The sequence below is a fragment of the Stenella coeruleoalba genome (genome assembly GCF_951394435.1).
Source record: "Stenella coeruleoalba genome assembly, chromosome: 9".
Lineage (NCBI taxonomy): Eukaryota > Metazoa > Chordata > Mammalia > Artiodactyla > Delphinidae > Stenella > Stenella coeruleoalba.
The window spans coordinates 60751393-60771146 of NC_137155.1; the positions used below are offsets into that span (position 1 = coordinate 60751393).

The following is a 19754-nucleotide window of genomic DNA, read 5'->3' on the forward strand; positions in this document are numbered from 1 at the left end:
TAATGAGGTATCACCTCACATCAGTTAGAATGGGCATTATCAGAAAATCTACAAACAACAAATGCTGGAGAGGGTGTGGAGAAAAGGGAACCCTCTTGCACTGTTGGTGGGAATGTAAATTGATACAGCCACTATGGAGAACAGTATGGAGGTTCCTTAAAAAACTAAAAATAGAACTACCATACTGGGTATATATATCCCACTACTGGGCATATACCCAGAGAAAACCATAATTCAAAAAGACACATGCACCCCAATGTTCACTGCAGCACTATTTACAATAGCCAGGTCATGGAAGCAACCTAAATGCCCATCGACAGACGAATGGATAAAGAAGATGTGGCACATATATACCATGGAATATTACTCAGCCATAAAAAGGAATGAAATTGGGTCATTTGTAGAGACGTGGATGGATCTAGAGATTGTCATACAGAGTGAAATAAGTCAGAAAGAGAAAAACAAATATCATATATTAACGCATGTATGTGGAACCTAGAAAAATGGTACAGATGAGCCAGTTTGCAGGGCAGAAATAGAGACACAGATGTAGAGAACAAACGTATGGACACCAAAGGGGGGAAAGCCGCAGGTGGTGGTGGTGGTGGTGGGATGAACTGGGCGATTGGGATTGACATGTATACACTGATGTGTGTAAAATCAATGACTAATAAGAGCCTGCTGTATAAAAAGTAAATAAAATAAAATTCAAAATTAAAAAAAAAATAAAATAAAAACATAAAATCCCTTCCATTCTCCCATCTCAAACCCCACTGCAGCTGAACTAGGGGAAAACCATCAATTCATCCTACAACTGGGATTTTCATCAGCAAGGTCTCCATGTTTATTGAACTGGACACCTCAGAAACTGACTCAAAACCGTTTCTGGAATGACTGCCATCATTAAAAAGACAACAAGAATCCAAGAGTCACTCACTGACCTTTATTTGTTGCCTCTGCATTGAGTGGACCTTCCAAAATTTCGTTTCTGACGGAAATATTTTAAATTCTAATTGGGGCAAATTGTTACTGGGGCAAATTGTTATTTCAACCCTAATGAGAATATATCTTTGATAGGTACAATTCTCATGCTTTCTCCTCCAAGCATCATTATTTTATGAGATCACTCAATAAAGTCATATTGAAGGAGATAAAATTTAAAGGTACAGTGACATGGACAAAGACAAGGTCAAACACCTATGAAAACACATGATGTCACAGGCCCACTCACGCTTCTGGCTGCTGCAGAGCAGTCTTCATCGCTTTGATTTGCTGGAAATGACAGGACATATCCGTAGCCATCACCATCTCAATTACCAAGGTCCGAAACTCCCTTTCAGGGACACCCCATGGAGAAAAAAGGATAGAAGTGAAAAATGGAAAGAGAAATTAGTTTATTCTTTGCCATTTCTAACCAAAATTAGTTAATTGGTTGTGACATTTCGAATCTAACTTGAGTCTTTTAGGCGGACTTTTTTATGAGGAATAAAGGAAGCTTAAAGATTAAGGATATCATTTATTAGGAATATAATATGTGGAATGCACATATCATTTGGAAAATTAACTTACAGGAAAAATTCCAAAGAAACTGAAAGTGTAGTAAAGCATTCCTTTCTCTAAGAATTCAAGTTTTATGAAAAAATTAATTTGAAATTAATCCTAGGAGGGGGATTGATAATCCAAAGTACATGTTGGATATAGGTGTTTCACTTTTTTTAATAGACTTTTTTAGAGCAGTTTTAGGTTTACAGAAAAACTGAGAAGATAGTATAAGAGAGCTCCCATATACGCTCTCCCCTACTGCAGTTTCCCTCAATATTAACCTCTTACATTAATGCGGTACATGTGTTACAAATGATAACCAGTATCGATACCTTACATTCACTCCAGTCCATAGTTTACCTGAGGGTCCACTCTCATGTTGCACAGTTCTATGAGGTTTGGCAAATGCATACTCGCCTGTTCCCACCATTAACAGTATCAGACAGAATAGTTTCAACACCCTAAAATCCCCTGTGCTCCACCTATTCATTCCTCTTGCTCCTGAACCCCTGCCAAACACTGATCTTTTTATTCTCTCTAAGAACTTTATTAAAGTAGAATTCGCATAGAATAAACTGCTTCCCTAAAAGTTGCACATTTCAATTAGTTTTAACAGTTGAGTAAAACTTTTGGAAGGACCACCACAGTCGTGGTTCTGAACATTTCCATCGCCCTCAAACCTCTTTGCAGCTCACCTCTTCCTCTACCCACAGGCCCCAGGCAACGTTCGATCTGCTTTATGTCTAGATAGTTTGCTTTATGTCTTTCTGGTTTTATTATATATGTGTGTGCGTATGTACTCATACATATATATAACTAGAAAATGCAAACTAGAGAGGCATAAAGCAGATATATATGTGCATGTGTATATACACATATATGTAGAGTACATAGGCACATGCACATATATATTAAACTAGACAGTAGGTATACACACTTATATGTATCTGCCTACGCACACACACACACACACACACACACATATAAAATACAACATGTACTCTTATTTTTCTAGCCTTCTTTACTCAGCATAATGATTTGCAATTCATCCACATAGTTGTTCATCAACAGTTCATTTGTTTTTACTACTGAATGGTATTCCATCATACGAGGACACCACAATTAATTTATCCATTTACCAGCTGATGGACATTTGGGTTATTCGATTCTAGTTTGGAGCCCTTATGAATAAAACTATGAGTGTTTATGTACTAGTCACTGTGTAGATACGTTTTCATTTCTTTTGAGTAAATACCTAGGAGTAGAATGGCTTGTTTATAAGATAGATGAGTGTTTAACTTTATTTAAAAAACTACCAAAATTTTTCAAAGTGGTTTGTATCACTTTATGTTTTGACAATCAGTGTATGAAAGTTCCAGATTTTCTATATCTCAGCCATTCTAAGGGATATGTAGTGGTATCTCAGTGTGTTTTTCATTTGTATTTCTTTGATGACTAATGATGTCAGGCACCTTTTCATGTACTTATAGGCCATTTGTATATCTTTATTTAGGGAAATGCCTCTTTCAGACCCTTCCCCCCCCCCCTTTTTTTTAATTGAGCTAAGATTGATTTACAATATTATATTCGTTTTAGGTGTAAAACATAAGGATTCAAAATTTTTATTCCATTTAAAGCTATTATAAAATATTGGCTATATTCCCTATGTTGTATAATATAGTCCTGTAGCTTATTTATTTTATACATAGTAGCTTGTACTTCTTAATCTCCTACCTCTATCATATAAGTGATATCATACAGTATTTGTCTTTCTCTGTCTGACTTATTTCACTACACATAAGACCCTCCAGGTCCATCCATGTTGTCACAAATGGCAAGATTTCATTCTTTTTCATGTCTGAGTAGTATTATATACATATACCACATCTTCTTTATCCATTTGTCTGTTGATACACACTTAAGTTGCTTCCATATTTTGGCTATTATAAATAATGTTGCTATGAACATTGGGAAGAATGTATCTTTTCTGATTAGTGTTTTCATTTTCTCTGGATATATACACAGGAGTGGAATTGCTGGGTCATATGGTAATTCTATTTTTAGTTTTTTGAGGAACCTCCATACAGCGTTCCACAGTGGCAGCGCCGATTTACATTCCCACAAACAGTGTACAAGATTCCCTTTCTCCACATCCTCCCCAAGATTTGTTATTTGTGATCTTTTTGATGATAGCCATTCTGACAGGTGTGAGGTGATATCTCATTGTGGTTTTGACTTGCATCTCTGATGATTAGCGATGTTGAGCATCTTTCCATATGCTTGCTGGCCATCTGTATGTCTTCTTTGCAAAAATGTCTATTCACGGACCTTACCCTTTTTAAACTTGAGTTGTTTGTGTTCTTCTTATTGAGCGGTAGAAGTACACTATACATTCTGGATACAAATCATATGTAAGATATATGAGTTGTGAATAACTTCTACTTCCTACCTTGCTTTTTTTTTTTTAACAGTGTCTTTCAAAGAGCAAAAGTTTTAAATTTTAATATAATTTTTAAAAATTTCATTGGAGTATATTGATTTACAATGTTGTGTTAGTTTCAGGTGTACAGCAAAGTGATTCAGTTATACTTATTCATATATTCATTCTTTTTCAGATTCTTTACCCATATAGGTTACTGCAGAATATTGAGTAGAGTTCCCTGTGCTATACAGCAGGTCCTTGTTGGTTATCTATTTTATATATAATAGTGTCTGTATGTTAATCTAAATTTTAATACAATTTTTTTAATGCTTCATGCTTTTTGGGGTCCTATCTGAGAAACGTCCGACTACCCCAAGGACTTTGTTTTCCTCTGGAAGTCTTACCATTTTAATCTTTTATATTTGGTCTATGATCAATTTCAAGGTAAATTTTTAGTATGGCGTGAGGTAATACTCAAACTTTTTTTCATATTAATATCCATTTGTTCCAACACCACTTGTTGAAAAGCTTTTCCTTTCCCCATTGAATGCCTTGGATGGAGATATAGATATAGATATATAGATATATATCTATACATACACACACACACACACACACACACACACACACACACAGAGACTAGCAGCAAACCATTGGAAAATAAATAAAATAAATATAAAACACTTAGTAGTAACTTTAAAAAGTAAGTGTAACTCCTGTTCACTGAAAACTACAGAACACTGCTGATTAAAGAGGACCTAAATAAATTAAGCGAAATACTGTCATCATGTAGCTCTTTAGCATTTCTTAAAATGCAGCTCTGTTGGTGACAAATTTCTGTAGTTTTCCATCATCTGAAAATAATGTTATGTCATCTTCACTTTTAAAGGATATTTTCATGGGACATAGCATTCTGTGTCAACTTTTTTGTTGTTGTGTCTTTTAACACTTTAAAGACATTATTCCATTGCCTTCTGGCCTCCATGGTTTCTGATGAAAAGTCCAAAGTCAATCAAATTGTTCCCTTGAATGTAATGTGTCGTTTTTCTCTAATTTTATCTTTGACTCTTAGCAGTTTGACTATAATATGCATGCAGGTATGTTTTTCTTTGAATTTATCCTGTTTAAGTTTGCTGAGTTTCTTGAATCTATAAATTTATCTCACTCACCATGTTTGTAAAGTTTTCAGCCATTATTTCTTCAAACATTTTTTGTGTCTCATTCTCTCTCTCTCTCTCTCCTGTCTTTCTGAGACTGTAGGTGTCCCTATGTTTGACCACCTGAAAGTGTCCCATAGGTTCCTAAAACTGCTCATTTTTTAAAATCTTTTTTTTCTCCTACTTCTTCAATATGGATAATTTGGATTGATCTTTTCAAGCTCACTGAATTCTTTCTTCTGTCCTCTCCAACTTGCTACTAAGCCAATACAGTGAATTTTCAATATAGATATTTTACTTTTTCAGTTCTAAGATTTCTGTGTGCTCTTGCTTATATTGTCAGTTCACTGGTTAAATTTTACTGTATTTTATTTATTACAAGCATATTTTCCTTTACCTCACTGAGCATAAATATAATAACTGCTTTAAAAGTTCTTGTCTGATAATTCCAACAATAGTTCATCTTGGAGATTGCATCTGTTGATTGTCTTTCCCCTTGCAAACAAGTCACATTTTCCTGCTCTTTGTATTGTCATTGAGACTGTCACAGAATTTAAGTTTTCCCTTATTTGGCAATCTCTTTTATGGAGTTCTAATTCATTTGCTAGCAGCTCTGGTAGTTCTACACTGGTTTCTTTAGCCAGAAACATAGTGGAGGTTTTTGTATAAATATAGTTTTATACATCTAGTGTTGCCTTGACTGAGACTGCCTTCTGAGTAAAGACACAAAACGTCTCACTCACCTCATCCTGTCAGATTCTCCAAATTTTAACACATCTCCAAAATTTGTGTGATTTTGTTTACTCTCTACAGCTCTCATGTCATTGGATGTTGTGCTTATTTGTGTCTTTGTATTTTGTCCATAGTTTATAGCTTTATTTGCAGGAGAATTGCTTTATCAGTAGCTGATTTGGCCTGCCCAAAGTGGAATTCCATATTTTTCCACTTTGAAATGCAGTAATACCTGGTAATACATTCATTTATAAAGGTCCTAAAAGTCTAATGCACTTATGTATCCAAATAGAATCTATCAGATATTAAATTGCTTTCCTAGAAAGACATAGGATACTAAACATATGTTGCCTTTGGGTTGATGGGCTTAACTGAGAGCCCTTAATAATAAGTTAATATTTTATTTGTGAGATAATACCACTGTCTTAGAGCAATGTATCTCAACATTAATAAAATATGATAAAATAATAAAACAATATTTTAAAAACTGTCCTTAAATGAAAATATAATAGAACACTAAATCTATGTAACTTAAGCTACATCAACTACAATCTTTTCTTAACCTACAGAATCCTCAAAAACAGGAGTAGCAAAAAAGCATGGCACTATGGGCTATAATTATAAAGTTTCCACTGAATCAGAATGTTCCTGTACCTGAGATGTTCCGTGATTCTAAATCAATTACATTTCACTCTCTCTTTGAGATAGTAAAGATAGTGCTGAATAAAAAACACAAATATATATGGCTAGTACATAAACAGAGTTCATTAAGCTATATTTTTCAAGTAACTAGTTTGACTTTTTTTATATTAAATTCACTTAAGTTTTGCTGGATCACTCAGTTTTACAACTTGCTTTGGTCAGAGGTAGTATTCAAATTATTCAAACTAGTACTTCACAAATACCCACCAATAAGAATGCAGAGCTAATGATACATAATTAGGATGGTTGCACTGGTGAATATCAGTGTATTCCAGTGTGAACTGATATACTCTGGTCTGTTGCAATGATTCTGGGTTTAGATATTGCCGAAACCAGCCTCGCTAACACAGTAGCAGACTGAACGAGGCTTATGATCATAGCAGAGTGGAAGCACAAGTCATCTAAGCTAAATTTTGACAAATGTATAGTTAAGCAGAAATAGAAAACCCTTAACAAAAATATAGATAACAGAGGTTGCATATCTATGCTTTCAAAATAGATTAAGAGGCAATTATGCCCATCCAGCCATAAATCCCATGTGCTCACAAATCCCACAGGCCAGCAATATTAGTGCATTACCTGAAAGCAATTTGACAAAGTTCAACAAGAGCCTTAAAACAACAAACATTCTTTGATCCATTAATTCTACACATAAAAATACATTAAAGAGATGTTCATTACAGGATTCTTTATAATAACCAAAACACATGAACACACCCATACTCACACACTCAAAAGTAATTATGGGACTTCCATAGATGGAGTATTATACAGCCATTTAATATCATATTTTAATTACCATGGGACAGTGGCCATGAGAACATACCACACAGACCACCAACTACAGGAATTTAATTGGCTATGGGCCTCAGCTACTATATTCTGAAAACTATTGCCATTTTTGCCCAAGGCCATGCTTCCCATGGGCTGCTCCAAGCCAATGACTGAGGGCATCCCTTCCTGGGAGACATGGGACTCCTCTGATGGCCGACTTTGTCTCAAGAATTTCCTGACAGCCTTGCTGAACATTTTTTAGGATACACGGAGATCTAGGAAGCTTCTACCCAATTTTACCTCTCTCTCTCCTTCCTCTGGGATCAAAGGGATATATCTGAATATGTGTAAAGCTGTTCTCTGCCATATTCAAATCTTCTATTATACTTTTACAAACATTTAAATTGGATAGAGGGCTCCTTCTTCTACAAGATTTGCATTGATTAACTGAAATGCTCTGCATTTTTTAGATGCTGCTTAAATCTAACATTTTCCAACAAAATTCAAGTCAAATAGTCCTCTCTGTTTTAATGAACTAGAGTTGCATGGAAACTAATAGCCAACTCTTACTGAAAATCAGTTTCAGATTTGTTGTTCAGAATGGCTTATTTCTCTGAATCCTTGCATAATGGTACAGAGAAAATAAACAGCTGATCATTTAATTAAAATATAAGTATTATTTGCATCACAGTAGATTCAGAAGTTTTTAAGCATTTAAGTGATTTTGCCTACAAGCTTTGAAACACCTTCACCTATAGTACGGATCTGCAGGCTACAAGGATCTGTGTCACAAACTGTGCTAAGCATTTTCAATGGATTATATCATGTATTATTACCCTATATATCCTATATTATATCATGTATTATTACCCTAACCAAATTACAAGCTAAATGTTATCTATTTTCTAGAAATTAAATTTTAAAAAGGTGTAAAGGGGTTGAGTAACTTCCTAAATATCATACAGCTAGTAAATGATTGTGTTCCCATTCAAACTCAGGTCTGCCCAAATTCAAAGACACATAGTGCCACTTAGGCGACAGAATTAAGTGCCCATGATTATTTTAAAGCGTCAATTTCCTTAGCAAATTTTGAAAGATTTTTTTAAGAAGTCCAATCCAATATAAGGTGAAAAAAAAGTTAATTGATGAAATTTACGTTTAAGAAGGTAAGATAAAAAGAACACAAGTTTCCTAAGGTAACCAACAGCAAATATTCCCAAGGTGCCTACAATATATTTGAGTATCTGTGTCAAGCAAGAGAAGAGAGATAGAGAAAGAAAGAAACAGCAATAACAATTTCAAACAGAGTATTATTTCTTCAAAAGATGCATGCTCTATCCATCCTCATGGCTCCTTTCCTAGCCTCCTAATCTCTCTCTTAGCTCCTCCTTACCTCCAGTCATCCTTTGAGAGGTTAATCAAAATATTCATTTCCTCATCCTCCTGTAGAAGGCGATAGGCTGCACTTAAATGGTGATTTTCCAAAACAGACCTATCATTGTACAGAATCGCTGGGTCAGACCTGAGAGGAAAGCCAAGCAAAATAATTTAGGATGTTGAACAGCTGAGATTTTTCAGGTAACTCTCCTAAAGGTAGAATACATCATCTCTTTATCCTATTTTAGCAATTAACTTTGCCCCCATGCCATTTATATCGACCAAAAAGCTAACACCAACACTACAAATTATCAATAGATGTACGTAGAGTATTTTAATGTCAATATGTGGATGTTATTTCACATGTGATATCCAACTTGAGAACTCTCTAAAAACTATTCTGTAAGCAGATCTCAACTACCTGCAGTAGTAGCAAAGGTGATTATTTAAAAAATGTGGGTCATGTCAAACGTCCTTATATTTTCTGGAATGACTTTTAATTTTTATTTTATTCAATGAGGGAATGTGTTTATATTTGTTTTAGTTGTAATTCTCTGAACCCATACCACCTGGCAGGTACAGTTTTCAAGTTCTTCCGTTAGTGGCTTGACCTTAAAATTTTGCCATGCAGAAGCCATACATGGGAAATTGAGGAAGGGTTATATGACAATTGTTAGTCGCTTTCTCAAACAGCTGAATGACACCAAACATAGGGCAGTATACTATTTTAATATATTTAATTTAATGAAACCTTAGATTATTAGAGCTTATTCACTTCTCATCAAGGAGGCTAAATCCCAGAGATATAAAGTGAGAGTTCACAGAGCCCCACAGTGGCTAAGTGGCAGCGTTGGGATGAAGGTAATGTCTTCTGACAGTTGAGCCGTTTCTCCCCAAGATAACTTCCACCTGTCATCGGCCAAACTTTGGGATATATTTAGCATACCTTTAAAGTGTTAGGCTTAACAGTCTGTCCATCAAAGGGCAAAGAACTAGGTCACAGATTTAGTTTCCTAAACAGGGATCTCACAGGCTGAGATGCTTTGGATAAAATTCAGTTTAAAGAAGGCGAATGTTTAAATTTCATTCCAAAGCAAGCTCAACTGAACCCTCTGGCATTTTTCCATTCCAATGGACGTAACACAAAACAAGCAAATCCTGAGGTGAAGGATCTAATCTTATATCCGCTGAGTAAGTAAGGCACCAACTGATGTGTATTTTGTGACATTAAGCTATTTTCCAACTCCTGTAATTAAGCCATTTTCCCCTGAGTTGTGACTACTTTTGACACTGGTCTCCAGCCAAGATCCATGTACAACTCTGTTCCAGCCACCTCTCTTCCTTCAGCAGGTGCTATTCACGGCTGTCTCTTCCTCAGAGCAAAGGTTCCACTGGCAGATATCCATTAAACAGAGATGCTCTGTGGAATCCCTGTATTCAAAGACCTTGCAACAGAACTACAGAAGGCTGCTTCACAGCAGCCAAAACTACTCTGTGAGGAAGGAGGAGGCAGAAGATGAAGCATGTGGCTTGGGTCCTTTCGTCCGCTTCCATTCTGCCGAAATCCCCTTCTGAGCAGAGATCAGACGATGTTGTCGATATCGTCTTCTTTCGTGTACCCCATAATTAAGTGCAGGCTTCCTTAAATAATGTATGGAATGACTTAACGAACACAAATCTATCTGGAGTGCGCACCTGCTTTTTTCAAGTGAAATCAGCAAGTATTTATTTAGCCTCTCAACCCTCCCCATTATAGTCTTTCTCTGTGTCTCACCACCTTTTTCCAATTCTAGCTTCTTTTGATTCCTACCTCAAGACCCAATTAATCCTACTGTCAGATCTCTCCAGTTCCTCATTGTCTTAAGAGAAGCTAAGTTCTTAGACCCGGAGAAGGCAGATAAGGTTTCATCCTAAATGGAAATGACAGCTGACTGTACTGCTTGCCTGGAATTCTGTGCTGAGAGGAATACTAAGGATAAATCTGCAGTTTGTTAAGAAAAAAAATACCAAAATCAATTAGTGACGCCTGTTACAGTCAAGAGGTTCAGAGGCAGGCAACTGGACCTGTATTTAATACCCCCACAGAGGTTTGTGTCTACCTGTGAAGTTCCTTACGGAGGGTGCAAAGTGGCCTACATGAGACAACCTAGCTCCCCAAGCCCTGTGCGAGGGAGTAACATATGCACTGAACAGAGCAGAGATGAAATCAGGGAGGATGAGAAGAGCATCACCAGAATTCCAGAGGGAAGATGGTAAGATGGCTCTGCCATTGTTAATGTCAACAGACTCACTCCAATCCTTGCCCGTCCTCAGTGATTTAGTCTACACGGTATCTGCACCTTTATGGAAACTGTTCCACCTCCTATTAGAAATGGGTAGAGTATGCATAGTACATACACACATAAATAGCTAGCATTAAACTAGAGAAGAAAAGGATATCCATATTTAATGTGAATAACATAGGAGAATTAGGAGCAAATAGCTTCTTTAAGTTTTGGTTGAAGCTGACTGGGCTAATCTCTTATTTATAATTTCAGTTTTTCAGAAACTCAAAATAGAGCCACCATGCAAAAGAAAGGTGACTGCACCCCTCTGACTTCAACACTCTATCCCTGCCCCCTCTCGCCTCTTCTCCAAAGGTTTCAACATCCTCACCGGGTCTGAATGTGGAAATTGTTGGTGGTTCCGGTGTGCTCATAGTCATGGATGGCAGCTGAGAAGATTATAGCAAAGATCTCCAGCTCTGTCAGCCAGTTCTGAAAGGGAGATTACAGAGCAATCAGATAATCTGTCTCCTTCTCAAAGTCTTCAGCTTGCTGACAACACACCCACATTGCTGCCTTTCCTCTCTGCAGCTGGCAAGCTATTGCCAAACACACATTTTCTGACAGACAGAAATGGTTTTTTTTCCTTCTGTAGGGAGACCGGAGGATGTGTGATTTGAAAACAGCATGCCCAGCATAGTTGAAAGAGCTAACTAGTAGTTTTTATTTTATTTTTTCAAAGAAGCAAAAAACAATGAACATGAAAACTTTAACAGCCCTCATTGCATCCTCTCCCAAATTCCAAATGAAGTTCCTGAGTAGACAGAGAAAAAAAAAGAATTTGCTTCAACACAATACCAAAAACTAAGAGTAACAGAAAACCTAATGCCTGTCCACTAGAAGGAGGATAGGTAGAGACAGATGGAAAGATAACATCTGGTCTTCTGCCTTGTGCAAGCTGATGTTTGAAGAGACCTGTCCCCATCCACATCACCAAAACTGGCTGTAGCTCAGTGGTCCTCAAATTGTGTTCCCTGGAACCGCAGTGTTAGTTATCACCTGGAAAGTTGCTAGAAATGCAAAACCCCACTCCAGTCCCACTGGATCAGAAACTGTGGGTTGCAGCACACAAATCTGTTTTACCAAGCCATCCAGATAATTCTGATACACGCTGGAGTTTGAGAACCACGGCTGTGTTTGATGTTCCCTCAACCGACTTCCATTTCAGAGACTATGGATTCATTGATGCCTCCCCTCCCTTCTGTAAACCACACTGCTCGATGCCCACGGAGCTTCCACACTCTCACCTCACCCTTTGGTATCCCTGCTTACTTTTGTACTAGTTGAGTTAATGATTCCAAGTTTCAGTGTGGTTTATCCCAAACCCAATTTTAACAAATTGCAGTTATTATTATAATTATGTAATAAAATATAACCTAAACCAATAAAATGTGAATACAAAAAGTTATGTCCATAGAAGTTCAATGCTTTGCACAGTCACTAAAAGAACTGGTATCATAATAGGTGTGACAACTGGGAAACAGTAGAAAACAATTATAAAAATTTAGGGAGATTCTGCACTCAGTTTTCTTCATGAGAATCTTTAAGTTCCCATTTCCTTTTAAAGAAATGAAACTAGAAGTCTTAGACGGGAGCAGGGGTAATGCAAGACAAACATGGGTACCTAAATTGGAAGAATTCAGGAAGCAGCCTGGGTACTGAATTAAAGATTAGTGAATAAAATATATTTATTTGATTTAAGTTAACAAAATGATTTAAAAATGAACAGGTCAATTTTTAATAATTCTCACTTTAACTTTTTTCCAATTATTACAAATCTTCATCTTCATCTAAGAAACTTACTGAAATTATTACCTTCTTTGAAGATGGCTAAGGGAAAAATAAATAAACTACATACAACCTATGAAAAAAAGACTTCAGAGTTAAGGAAAGAATGAGCACAGAAATAACTCAGGAAGAAAACTACATTTAAAGAAGTGATTTCCATTCTGAGAACGCCTCTGTGCCATTGCCTCAAAGTGGAGTGGCTACTGCAGATGGGAAGCCAGAACCCACTTCTGTCAGTTGATAGCTTGTTTCGGCAGCCAGCTGACTTTGGAGGATTTGTATTTCAAATTCTATAAACAAGTATTTCTGACCGTCTCTCACTAAAGGACAACCCAGACTACCTTGTTTTTCTTCTGGGTTATCAAGTGCTACAGTCAAAACTAAATGTTGGGAGAAGGGACCAATAGTGTCTAAAAGTTGTAGATGTCTTCCCACTCTAGGCAAGGAAGAGAGATAGGTGATTCCTGTCAGAGCTGCTGGGATTGAGAGTATTTGGCACTGTGCTTACTTAAGGGGAGAGAGATTTGTGTAATGCTATTTCCCAAGTCTTGGGATATGGATGGACCCAATGGCTGGATAACTCTGTCTAGCAGCCTGTGTTTTAGCCTTTCCTCACCTCTCACCTAATTGGGTAATCTGAAGCCCCTCCCCTCAATGAACTCTGACCTATAGCCTCTGAGAAAATAGCTCACAGGACTGGGCCCTCCCTAACCATCCATCTTACTTCTTACCAATGTAAATTTCTGTAGTGGCTATCTTATGTAAGATACAATAAAAAAAATTATTGTACATAGCTTCTATTAAGTGTTAAAATGTTATGAAAATGTAAAACAAAAACAAACAAACAAAAAAGATTTCTAGCAGAATCTAGCATGAAATGTCAGGAAACGTTTTGGAATCCTTGATAATATGTCACAAAATACAAATTGATGTATTACTGGGAGCAGAAAGACACAAGGAGAAAACAGAATAAGATGAAAAAAATCAACAGAATTAAATTAAAAAGAGATGGGTAAATAAGTGCAGATTGCAAGAAAACTGAAAAACTCTTCTGAAAGCAGCAAAGGGCATCATCCTCATCAGGGTTAACACTTAATGGGAGCTCACTTATTTATACATAGAAACTCATACAATATATACAACTTCATAAAGGTAGGTACTCTGTCATCCACATTTCATAGATGAGAAAACTGAGGCTAGGAGAGGTTCAGTAAATTACCCAAGGTCTCAGAGCTAGTCCTGAGACAAGCCACACCTTCTGACTCCAGAATTCTTACTTATAATTTTTAAGTCACATTTCCTTTGGGTCATTGTTCATGTGTTTACTCAATTCTTCATAAAATTACATAGGTATGATTTTATATTACAAGTTTTCTTGATATTTTCCATTCATATGTACTTTTCTCATTTTGGCAATGTTTTGCTTTTCTTCCCCAACACCCTGTCCCCACCCATCTGCCCCAACTCCCTCTACCCACTCCCAAGTACCAATGTATCTCTTTTTCCAAGTTCATGCCAAGTTAATTTAACATGTTAAAATAAGATCATGAATGGGAGACAGTGTACCATCTAAATAAATCTGAATCACAGAGCATCAGTCCAGCCAGCAGAAAGTGTCTAAGTAACTACATAATCACAGTTCTCACAAACAGCACTGTAACTCCTGTCCTTATCCAAATATACTGACAAAATCCTATCTTAAGTGTAACTTACTTCTAACAAACCAAAACCAACAAAGGATTAAATGAACATACAACAAACAATAAAACCATAATGAAGATTGGACTGAGCAAGAGTGGAACTGGGCATTTTCAGAATGAACAATGAAGCAAGTCCCAGTGGCAAAAGCTGATTCATCACCAGTAAGGAAATGATTCCCTTTAGTGGAGCAGGAATGAGGGTTGATTAGGGCCCTATGATGACAGGCATTAAAAGCCAAAGGAACACAAACCAGGTTCATTAGGCAGTGAAGTTTACATGCAAGAGAGTAATATGGTCAGCATGCCACTGAAAGGGAGAAAGAAGAGCAGAGAGCACAAAGGAAAGAAATAAGAGCTGAACTTTTGGACTGGAAAGTCCTTATAGAATGTACAGACGGTATGGAGGTAGAATCCTTACAGCTGAGCAGTTCACTGAATGCAGAGGGGCAGGAAGAGGTTGCAGTCAAAGAAAACAATGCATTCAAGATGACTGTGACATTCCTAGCCTAAGCGGAAAGAAAAAATGGTGGGTGGCATTAGATGGCAGGATTAATAGAAACAGAGAAAGTGGGAGAAGCTATTTTGAGGGAAATGGGATTTAATATTTTAATATAGCTCAGATTTCCTTGCCTTTTCCAAATTCATTATTACTATGAACCCCGAAGGTTTTATGACCATCCATAAAATGTCAGAAATCTAAGTCCTGTGAGAATTTTATTCAAGATTTATCAAACAGTGACAAGTACAAGTCACAGATCCTATCCAGAATTTCCCTACCTACAAAATATGAGTGTCACAACTAATTCAATGACAGGGATACCTTGACAACTGGTAAAGGCAGACTTTGAATTCTGCTGTGTATGACTCAGGAGAGCAAGCTGTGCATGTATGTGGGTTGCGGGGGGACACGTGGTGGGCAGTGAAAACCTGAAGGAAAAGACACGGATAATTCCCCATTGCTAGTGGAGACATTATTAGCAAGTTCTGACTTCGACGGGTAAATGACAGAGTTTCTTTAGTAATCTGTTTCCAACTCTTATTGGTTTTCTCTTGCTCTCTTAACAGATTACCATAAACGTAAGGCACACACTCCCATTTACTGGCACACGGTTCTCTAGGTCAGAAGCCAGCACCATGAGGCTGGATTTTCTGGTGAAGACCTCACAAGGCTGAAACCAAGGTTTTGGCAGGCTGTGTTCCTCCCGGAAGCTCTGTGGAAAATCCGCTTCCAGGTGCATTCAGGGTACTGGCAGAATTCATTTCCTTCTCATGCTTTCCACTTGGGTCCTCCATCTTCAAGCAACAGCTGATTGAGTCCTGCTCACCCTTCTTCTGTCACATCTCTTGACTTTTAAGGACTCATGTGATTATACTGGGCCCACCTGAAGAATCCAGCATAATCTCCCTAGTTTAAGGCCCTCTGATTAGCAAACTTCTGTATCTGCAGAATCCCTTTTGCCATCTAATGTAACCTATTCACAAGTGTGATATCAGAGGGCAAAGGTCATGGGGGCCAAAATTCTACTGACCACAACCTTTATAAAATTACTTAGCACCAAGATGCCATTTAGATAAATGGCCTTAGTGTTTCCCTTGTAAATACAATGATGTCATATATGATCAAAAGAATAAGATACACAGCTTCTCCCTTCTAAAAAAACATAAGCAAAGGGAAAATTAACAGCACCTTGCCTGATAAAAGCAATGAAAGGGCCAGAGGACAGGTTTGGAGTCTGGAATCTTTTGACCTAACTCAAAAGCAGACTGGAGCTCAGCGTCTGATTCATATCTATTCAATCAACAACTCTTCAATCTAATTCTGTTCAAGGATTTTCTCTTAGACGTGAGCAAAATCATTATGAAAAGATTCAAGCGTCTCCTAGGCATCTTAGCTAAGCAATAATGAGTAATATAAACAGATTACAATGAGTAATACTGTTGATGTTGAAGCCCAGGCATCACTTTATCAATGGGATATTTTCATTCCCTACGTGTCTTACAGTTTATAAAGCTGAAATGATTTCGAGCATTTTCCCCAGCTTGGTTTGTAATGAAAGGTTAGCATAACAATATGTTCTCCATTCATCAGAATGCTTCCTACTGTTTTCGTAAGCTTGCAATGAAAGAAGCTTGTTTTGAGCTGCGTTTCCAAGAGAGAGTGGGCGGGAAGTAGTTTCTATATTTAAGAATTATTCTGAATACGGCCTGAATTGATAATGAAAATTCAATGGCAAATGGCAAATGAGCTCATTTAAGAATAGTATGCAGTACATCATGATCATTGGCTGCTATGATATAACATCTATGTAATGATAACTTGCATTAGTATAAAGACTTGAGAGTTTTTCTAGGGGGTAAAAAGGCTGTGTATGATTCACCTTTATATCTCCATAGTACACTGTACACAGTAGGTGTTAACTAAAGATATGTCAAACAGATGATTTTAAAGTACATTTTCACATCCATTTTGATCCTCACCACAGTACTTTGAAGTACCACATGAGGATACTGAGATGTAAGAATATAAGGGGTTCTTTTTTGCCACCAGCATTGCAGAAGCATGGCTAAATATTTAAATTTTTATATTTTGTATTTAAATATTAGACTGAAACCAAATCGTGGCTCTGCTACTGTATTAGTTTGCTAGAACTGCCATAACAAAATGACACAGACTAGGCAGCTTAAACAACAGAAATTTATTTTCTCAGGGTTCTGGAGGCTAGTAGTCCAAGATCAAGGTTTTAGGAGGGTTGGTTTGTGGTGACAGCTCACTTCCCAGCTTGCAGAGGGCCATCTTTTCTCTGTATCCTCACAAGGTCTTTCCTCAGTACACATGCATGTCTGTGTCCTAATCCCTTCTTCTTAGAAGGACACCAATCATATTGGTTTAGGGCCCACCCATATGACCTTATTTTACCTGAATTATCTCTTTAAAAGCTCTATCTCCAAATACAGTCACATTCTGAGGCACTGGAGACTAGGACTTCACCACATAAATTTGAGGGAGGGGGAACAAAATTCAGCCCATGCCAGAGACTTTACGATAGGAGAATCTTAACTCTGTCAATGTGTTTCCTCCTATTTTTCCACGGAATTTGTGCCATTTTCTTTTTGATTTATTTATATAATCTGGATCTTAATCCTTGCTCTCTATGTATTTTCTTCAAGTACTTACTTCATTATGGTGATTTTTTTTATTCTACAGAAGGTTTTAATTTCCATGTACTCAAAATAATCAATATTTTGTTATATAACTCATGTTTTGAGGCTTATTTAAGGATTTCCTTTTTCAAGGCTATACACCTATCCTCATAATTTCTTCTAATATAATCAAATTTTTATGCTCACATCTTTAATTCATTTGTCTGATATTTGGTGAATGATTTCCAGTAGGACAAAACCAGTATGTTTTTTCCAAATGAACTGTCCCCCAAACATTTTTTGAACTGAGTAATTTTCCCTCTAATATTGTTTTCTATAGACGTGTCCTCACCTTCTCACCTGCGATTCTGTCCTTATACTCCAGTCCATGTTCCATCCCCAGCAAACCACTGGGACTGGTCATGACAAGGGCACCAATGACTTCCATGTTACCAAAGGCAGTGGTCACTTCTCTGTCCTCATCCCACTAGACCTTTCAGCATGTTCCACGTAAGTCACAGTTGTTTTTGGAGCACTTTCTTTCCTTGGTGTCCACAACCCCACACTCTCTTGGGTTTTGTACAATGTTACTGGCCATACTTTTTTAGTTATTATTGTTGGCTCTAATTCTTTACCCTCATTTTAAACTTTAGAACTGCTCCAAGACTCACTTCAGAGCCCCTCTACTTTTCTATTTATGCCCTCTCTTTATATCACGTCATCTGGTCCCATGTTCTTAAATAATATTGATATGCCCCGAATGCTTAATCTCCATGTCCATCCCTGACCCTTCTCCAGAACTCTAGACTCCTTAGTTTTCTTCCTGCTTGACATCTCCACAATGATATCTAATAAGGATCTTAAACTCAACATGTCTGAATCAAAACTCTTGACTTCCCTTCCCCTAAAGCTTGCTTTGCTACCAGGTTCTCTCATCAACCCTGTTTATCAAACCCAAAATCTAAGATGTCCTCTTGATTCCTCTCCTTAGTGTTCCAAATCCTATTCATCACCCAATTCTTTTAACTCTACCTCAGAAACAGAACTTTTGGTCTCTATATCCCAGCAATGTCCTTCCTAGTCCAAACTACCATTATCTCACCAGTATCTCTTCTAACAAGCCACCTCAAGATCCATTCTCCACAGTAATCCTTGTCTAGTCTTTATCAGATCATCTCATTCCATTGTCAAAACGCTTTAGTTGCCTCACACTGTACTTAGAATAACACTGGAACTCATTACCCAGGCCTACAAAGCTGACTTGGTCTGACTCCCGTTTTCTCCTCCAACTTTATTACTGCTCCTTGAATGTAGAAAAGCTGTTCTCTCACGAGGGACTTTTTTTTTTTAAGTTGTGGTATAACTGACGTACAACATTACATTAGTTTCAGGTGTACAACACAGTGATTCAATATTTGTACATATTGCAAGATGATCACCATAGTAAGTCTCCACACCACACATAGTTATAGAATTTTTTTTCTTGTGATGAGAACTTTTAAGATCTACTCTCTACGCAACTTTCAAATCCACAATACAGTATTATTAACTATAGTCACTATACTGTACATTACATCCCCATGGCTTGTCTATTTTATAAATGAAAGTGTATACATTTTGACTCCCTCTAGTCATGAGGGACGTTGTATTAATCCTGCACTAATTCTGCTGGCATACCTTCTTCAGTTCTTAGCATGGCTCAAGCCTAAAATCACAACTGTCTCAGATTAAACATTACTTCTGGAAAGATGCCTTTCCTGACTATCTAATAAAACTCCCAGTTTTCCCTATGCGGGTGCCCTATTTTAATACTCTGCAGAACACTAGTGATATTTTCTTGTTTACTTTTTCATTTGTCTTCTATCTGTAACCTCTCACTAGAATGCACGTTCTGTAAGAGCACCATTGTATCTTCATCCTGTAAAGAAGTACCTGGCACATAAAAAGTGTTCAATAAATATTTGGGTTCAGTTTTTAAAATTCTAATCAATTCCATTGATATGTCTATTTTTGCACAAATGCCACACTGTTTTTATTACTATAGCTTCAGCAGATATTTTAACATCTAGTAGAGTAAGAACTACCCCACCACACA

The 19754-nt window shown here is 37.1% G+C and overlaps 1 protein-coding gene across 8 annotated transcripts in view; it reads right to left on the reverse strand.

The window, feature by feature from the left end:
• The window catches only part of PDE1C (phosphodiesterase 1C), a 586532-nt gene that overhangs the window by 70039 nt on the left and 496739 nt on the right, over positions 1-19754 (reverse strand). For all 8 annotated transcript variants that reach the window (XM_079931073.1, XM_079931071.1, XM_079931072.1 and 5 more), the window contains 3 exons: positions 11362-11462; positions 8723-8851; positions 1232-1333 (listed from right to left, as the gene is read on the reverse strand). In XM_079931073.1, the coding sequence (XP_079787199.1) occupies positions 1232-1333; positions 8723-8851; positions 11362-11462 (332 nt within the window). The remainder of the gene's footprint in view (positions 1-1231; positions 1334-8722; positions 8852-11361; positions 11463-19754) is intronic.